Below are 7,500 nucleotides of genomic sequence, written 5' to 3'. Positions count from 1 at the left end.
TTATTGACAGCGTTTGTTTTTGTTTGTCAGTAATCGTCACCGGCGGACAGAGCAGGAGGAGGATGAGGAGCTGCTGTCAGAGAGCAGGAAGGCCGCGAATCTTCTCGTCCGCTTCGAGGAGTCGCCTTCATGTGAGGATCAGTGTCTGTTGCTTTCAGGGTTCCTACACAGTAGCCACAGTTACATGCAGCCTAATAATTTGTTAATAATCCGACTAATAGCTCAGTCGGAATAGGATCCGTCCGTGTATACACCTCAATCAGAATAGTCTAGTAATCCTGTAAATAATCCATTAAGTAGAAGAATAATATCAGTGTAAATGCCTGTATCCGATTACATTCCCTATCGGAAAGTTTAAGTCCGTTCTGCATGTGCGTCGCGTCACAGTGAGAGTTTATACCATTCGAAACAGATTTTCCATCAGCTTGTTGATGAATAAGTGAGAATAAACACCTCAGTCTTAATCTGTAATCAGAATATATTCAATCTGATTGGCAAAAATCTTTGCATGTAAACACAGCCAGTGTGGCGAAGTATGGAGGAATAGGAAATTTGATTTTAGTAACATCCAGGTGTGAATATGTATGGAGAAAAGAAAAGAAAGCGGAAAAATATTTGTGTTTCCGGACTAAACCTACCAGCAGCATCTAGGCTTCCAACAAACAAGAGAGGAATCAGGCATAGTGCTTGGTTTATTCCTCAGAGTTGACAAATGCATACGACCGTTTCGAGACACGCAAAATGTTTTGAAATGTTTTGTATACGTCTGTCATTCCTTCCTCGCTCCGCCTGACCGGTTGCTTTTAACTCCTTCGCAGGGATAAAGAGGCTGGAACGGAAGTTGTAAATGGAGCTAATTTAACGCATATGCAGTTCGTTTAGTGCCGCAAGTTTCAAACAAAGTGTGACGTGCGGTCAGAAAGCAGACGCTCGCGGTTCGAACACAGAGGTGAAGCTTTACTTGGGGGCAGGCGGAGAGGCGTCAGAAAACAGGCACTGGTCAAGTCCAGTACAGTCCATACGAGAACAAAGGCAAGCATAACAAGAAAAGGGCAAGACAAGGCAACATCCCCAAAAACCAGGCGAGGAGTCAAAACCACAGTAACAAACAAACCAGGCAGAGGTACCAAAGGGGGAAGTCCAGAAACAGGGTCGTCCAGAGTCCAGAGACGGGGAAAACAGGCAGGAAGTCATACACGGAGAAAACACACTCAGGAAAGAACGGTCAGTCAGTCTCCAAAGAAAACAATAGAGCTGACCTAAAGCCCGGTTATATCTGACCTAACCAGTCACATGACCAGGCTACACCGCTGTGAGGAATCAGTATTCAGGGGATCTGGATCACTGATAGGTCGAAGGTGTTGTGTCCTTGGTCATGTGATCTTGCAAAGGATCTTGGGGGATGGAGTCCGAGTCAGAAAACAATAGGGAAGGAAACAGCCCCTCCTCATGAGTCTGCAATGGATTCTGGGAGTTGTAGTCCTGAACCGTATGTGGATTGGTAGCAGGCGTGACACAAAACAATAAAATCCACATGAAAAATATTGAATATGAATATTCATATTCATATGAATATGAAATGAATATGAAAATGTCCCGAATATTTTTCAGATATAAAATGGTCACTAGTGGATTTCTCCCGGTCCGATATTAACGGGTCGCTCATTTAACAGATTTTGCACTAATTTTTTTCACTTTGCTGATTTTGCTGATTCTGCACTTTTAAACAGGGATGGGGTTTTAGAGAAGGGCGTTCTGCACTGGTTAGTGTTTCTTCAAGGGTTCTTTGGTAAAGAAAATGGTTCTATATGCAGCCATGAATGCTCAAAGAAGCCTTTGTATGAGTAGATGGTTCTGTGCTTGGTGAAATCATCCTTCATATTAGTGAAGAATGCTGTAAACGGTGCTAAATAGAGCCTTTTTCAGAAAAGGGTTCTTTATAGCACCAGAAAGGGTTCTTCTGTTATTGCGAAGTCAAGCTTGTAACAATACAGGAACCATTTTTGGTTCTGTATAGATCGTTCTTCATGAGTCTGAAAAACCACTTTGCGATGCAACATTTCATCATGGAAAGGATTTGTGAGTGTTCATGGTTCTATATGTTCATTCATCATCATCATCATCATCGTTAACTGCCTAGTCCAGATGGGGTCGCGGTAGCGGTTGAGAGAGCAGAGAATCCCCGACGACCCTGTTCCCCCGCAACTTCCTCCAGCTCATTCCAGGGGACCCCAAGCCGCTCCCGGGCCAACTTGGAGATATGATCCCTCCAGCGGGTCCTGGGATGACACCAGGGTCTTGTCCTGGTAGGCCGTGCCTGGTACACCCCCACCGGGAGGTGTCCAGGGGGCATCCGGATCAGATGCCCGAACCACCTCAGGTGGCTCCTCTCAGTGGTTCTATATAGAAGCACTTTTTAAAGAACCCTTGAAGACCCATCTTTTTAAGCGTGAGTGTTGATACGTTGTAGCTTTTAGATGAATTTGACGAGGATAAATGCCGATAGAAGCACCGTTTGTCCAGGAGCTTATCGATATTTTGCCACTGACCAATCAGAAGTTTAGTACCGGATCTCGATACCCATCAGCACCTAGTTACAATCTTTTGGCAAGTTTTGGCAACACAGTAGCGCAGATAGTCAGAATGAAACGTAGATGTCAACAGTTAGGTTGGAAAAACATTTATTAACGTAATAAACTTTAAGTTGTTTGTACTCAGACGTCAGATACGGTCTGAAAGCCTGCAAAGAAGTCTGGAAATCTGAGTGTGTGAGTCGGGAAAAGTCTGTAATTTTGAAATGGAAAATGTGCAGGAGCCCTGGGCTTGACTGACTGACTGACTGACTGACTGTTTGATTGATTGATTTGCAGATGTCGGCGCTCTGAGAGATTAGTGAGATCAGAGGACTCAACTGGATGATCTCTGTATGAAAGCTTGTAGGAGCCCTGGGCTTGAGTGATTGACTGACTGACTGGTTGGTTGGTTGGTTGATTGATTGATTGATTGATTGATTGATTGATTGATTGATTGATTTGCAGATGTGAAGAACGGCGCTCTGAGAGATTATCAGATCAGAGGACTCAACTGGATGATCTCTCTGTATGAAAGCTTGTAGGAGCCCTGGGCTTGACTGATTGACTGACTGACTGGTTGGTTGGTTGGTTGATTGATTGATTGATTGATTGATTGATTGATTGATTGATTTGCAGATGTGAAGAACGGCGCTCTGAGAGATTATCAGATCAGAGGACTCAACTGGATGATCTCTCTGTATGAAAACGGCATTAACGGCATCCTGGCTGATGAAATGGTAACAAATGCTTTAAAGTACAAACACATACAATTATGTGGAATAAATGTGGGAACTGTGATCAATTTCCCTGTTTCTGAGTGTGAATAAGTGAACACACCCTCTAAAGAGACACACTTTAATACACAATCACTGTTGCAGCATTTCAGACATGTGGCCTGTGCAAAGTTATGGAGCATTTTATATTTTCTGATTTATTTATTTTTTATGTTAATCTCAGCAAATTAATCTCAACAGTAATTGAGCAGAAAAATGTCAGATCTAGATACATTACCTGTTTGAAACTCCAGCAGCACTGCTGTGTCTGATCCACTCAGACCAGCACAACACACACTAACACACCACCACCATGTCAGTGTTACTGTAGTACTGAGAATGAGCCACCACTAAAACAGTACCTGCTCTGTGAGGGTCCATGGGGGTCCTGACCACTGAAGAACAGGGTAACAGAGTATCAGAGAAACAGATGGACTACAGTCTGTAACTGTAGAAATACAGAGTGCAGCTATACGGTCAGTGGAGCTGATAAACTGGACGATGAGCACAGAAACGAGGAGTTCTGTTCTGCCTGATAAGTATATGTGTGTATATATATAAATACACTATATTGCCAAAAGTATTCGCTCATCTGCTTTCACATGCATATGAATTCCATTCTTAATCCATAGGGTTTAATATGATGTCGGCCCACCCTTTAACCAATTAAGAGTTCCTTTCACTGGAACTAAGGGGCCGAGCCCAACTCCTGAAAAACAACCCCACACCATGATCCCCCCTCCACCAAACTTTACACTCAGCACAATGCAGTCAGACAAGTACCGTCTCCTGGCAACCGCCAAACCCAGACTCGTCCATCGGATTTCCAGACGGAGAAGCGTGATTGGTCACTCCAGAGAACACGTCTCCACTGCTCTAGAGTCCAGTGGCGGCGCTTTACACCACTGCATTCCACGCTTTGCACTGCGCTTGGTGATGTAAGGCTTGGATGCAGCTGCTCGGCCATGGAAACCCATTCCATGAAGCTCTCTACGCTGTTCTTGAGCTAATCTGAAGGCCACATGAAGTTTGGAGGTCTGTAGTGATTGACTCTGCAGAAAGTCGGTGACCTCTGTGCACTATGCCCCTCAGCATCCGCTGACCGCTCTGTCATTTTACGTGGCCGACCACTTCGTGGCTGAGCTGCTGTCGTTCCCAATCGCTTCCACTTTGTTATAATCCCACTGACAGCTGACTGTGGAATATTTTTGGAAATATAGTGTGTATATACTATATACAGTAAGTACAGTGAAAGTTTTTAAAATCTATTTATTTGTCTAGTTTGTGTTTATTTGCTGAGAAATGTGTTAATATTTGAATAAACAAAATTTCTAAAATATTATGATTTTGTGTGTGTGTGTATATATATAGTGATGTTCTGGATGTTGGTGTGTTTGTTTACCCATCTCCAAGCCGCTCCTCGAGGAAGCCCAGTATTATATGTAGTTAAAAAGCAGCTCCTGGTTTGACCAATCAGTGGTCAGTAAATTGAGCTTATGATGTAATTGATGATATTGAGAATCTGGAGAGGTGGAGGTTTTTCTGGAGAGGAGAGGAATGAAGGTCAGTAGAGACGAGACGGAATACATGTGTGTGAATGAGAGGGAGGCAGGTGGAAAGGTGAAGATGCAAGGAGTAGAGGTCATAAAGGTGGATGACTTCAAATATCTTGGGTCAACCATCCAGAGCAATGGACAGTGTAGAAATGAGGTGAGGAAGAGGGTGCAGGCAGGATGGAGTGGGTGGAGACGGGTGTCAGGGCTGATGTGTGACAGAAGGATAGCAGCAAGAGTGAAAGGGAAGGTTTACAAGACAGCAGTGCGTCCTGCTATGATGGACGGTCTGGAGACTGTGGCTCTGTCTAAAAGACAGGAGGCTGAGCTGGAGGTGGCGTAGATGAAGATGCTGAGATTTTTGTTGGGAGTGACCAGGCTGGACAAGATTAGAAATGAGCAGATCAGAGGGACGGTGAAGGTGGAGCAGTTTGGAGATAAAGCCAGAGAGGCCAGGTTGAGATGGTTTGGACATGTGTTGAGGAGGAATAGTGGATATATTGGGCAAAGAATGTTGGAGATGGAGCTGCCGGGTAGAAGGAGAAGAGGTAGACCTCAGAGAAGGTTTATGGATGTAGTGAAGGTGGACATGGAGATGGTTGGTGTGAAAGTAGAGGAGGCAGTAGATAGGGCAAGAGGGAGCAGCCGAAAGAAGAAGAAGATGTAATTGATGATATTAACGAGTCTCTGGGGCGGCTGTGAAGGTGTCCAGGAAAAATATGGACCCGAGAAATTCTGGTTACTTTTTCTTGTTTTTCTGTTGATTTGAATTATGAATACGACTTTATTCTAATGTATATTGTGATAAACTCCCTGCTGAGGTAGAGGTAGGTTTAAACATTGGCTTAGACGCCTAAAACGTTCTCACAGTGCTGTATATATACACACACACGCATGTATATGTGTACATTTAAATGAACAATGTTACTAATGTGATTAAGTTGTGCCGTATTTCCACAGCTTACTGCCAAATACTAAACATATATAAAATAATAAATAAGAATAAATGAGGTGAGTTTGGGCTTTAGGGAGGGGAGCTGTGAAGGACGGCGCTGGATTTCTAACAGCAGACACACCGAGCTGCGCACTCATCGTTTTGTCTCGATTATTTTGTTTTCATTATCGTTGGAAGCCAAAATCGTGATTGGAGACGAGTTTCGATTAATCGCTCAGCCTTAAGTCGACTCAAACATCCCACAGCGTAGATCCCCACGCAGCTTCCCCGCCCCGAAAAGGCCCGAGTGTGCTGCGTGTTGCTTGAAGTGGTGTGTTCTGTCTGGTTCTGTGTTCCGTCAGGGTTTGGGGAAGACTCTGCAGACGATAGCGCTGCTGGGTTACCTGAAACACTACCGGAACATCCCGGGTCCACACATGGTTCTAGTGCCCAAATCCACTCTGCACAACTGGATGAACGAGTTTAAGCGCTGGGTCCCCACACTGAAAGCCGTCTGCCTCATCGGAGATAAAGACGCCAGAGTGAGACTCTCACGCACCTTCATGTGCCTCTCTCTCTCTCTCTGCCTCTCTCTCTTTCTCTGCCTCTCTCTCTCTCTCTCTGCCTCTCTCTCTTTCTCTGCCTCTCTCTCTCTCTCTCGCTTCCTCACTCTCTCTCTCTGCCTCTCTCTCTCTCTTTCTTTCTCTGCCTCTCTCTCTCTCTCTCGCTTCCTCTCTCTCTCTCTGCCTCTCTCTCTCTCTCTCTCTCTCTGCCTCTCTCTCTGTCTCTCTCTCTCTCTCTCTGCCTCTCTCTCTCTCTCTGCCCCTCTCTCTCTCTCTCTCTGCCTCTCTCTCTCTCTTTCTCTGCCTCTCTCTCTCTCTTTCTCTGCCTCTCTCGCTTCCTCTGTCTCTCTCTCTCTGCCTCTCTCTCTCTCTCTCTCTCTCTCTCTCTCTCTCTCTCTCGCTTCCTCTCTCTCTCTCTCTCTCTCTCTCTCTCTCTCGCTTCCTCTCTCTCTGCCTCTCTCTCTCTGCCTCTCTCTCTCTGTCTCTCTCTCTGCCTCTCTCTCTCTCTCTCTCTGCCTCTCTCTCTCTCTCTCTGCCTCTCTCTCTCTCTCTCTGCCCCTCTCTCTCTCTGCCTCTCTCTCTCCTTCTGCCTCTCTCTCTGCCTTGCTTTCTCTCTGTCTCTCTCTCTGCCTCGCTTTCTCTCTGTCTGCCTGTTGCGGCTCCGCAGCTGAATCAGATCAGCAGGTAATAATAAAATAATCCTCCTCTACAGTAAAATAAAGCTCTGCTGAGCCTTCAACACAGTTTAACAGTAAATGGTCTTAAACGCTGGAGTTAATGTAGAACTGCTGATTCACCCTTTAACCCTGAAGATCAGCGCAGACGGCTGGTCACCATAGCAACACAGACAACAATGTAAATATGTAAATTTGCTACATTTCCTTCGGGATGAATAAAGTGTCTATCTATCTGTCTATCTATCTATCTGTCTATCTATCTATCTATCTATCTATCTATCTATCTATCTATCTATCTATCGTCACCTGCCTAGTAGCTACGAAATGGCAAAGGAGAGAGATTTAAGAGAAACATTGATCGTTTGGAGATGAAGATGTATTAGTGTTTATAGTCACTCCAGCTGCTTTCCTGATACATTTAATCTGC

At 44.8% G+C, this 7,500-nt stretch overlaps 1 protein-coding gene across 1 annotated transcript in view; it reads left to right on the top strand.

Annotated features, from left to right (window-relative positions):
* smarca1 (SWI/SNF related, matrix associated, actin dependent regulator of chromatin, subfamily a, member 1) overlaps window positions 1–7,500 on the top strand; it is a 39,767-nt gene that overhangs the window by 5,293 nt on the left and 26,974 nt on the right. Inside the window, exons 4-6 of the mRNA XM_037533381.1 lie at window positions 31–131; window positions 3,210–3,310; window positions 6,196–6,375. Coding sequence (XP_037389278.1) covers window positions 31–131; window positions 3,210–3,310; window positions 6,196–6,375 — 382 coding nt within the window. The remainder of the gene's footprint in view (window positions 1–30; window positions 132–3,209; window positions 3,311–6,195; window positions 6,376–7,500) is intronic.

The sequence above is a fragment of the Pygocentrus nattereri genome, chromosome 23 (genome assembly GCF_015220715.1).
Source record: "Pygocentrus nattereri isolate fPygNat1 chromosome 23, fPygNat1.pri, whole genome shotgun sequence".
In the NCBI taxonomy this organism is placed as follows: Eukaryota; Metazoa; Chordata; class Actinopteri; order Characiformes; family Serrasalmidae; genus Pygocentrus; species Pygocentrus nattereri.
Note: the sequence above shows the minus strand (reverse complement) of the source record. Positions and strands in the feature narration are given on the sequence as shown.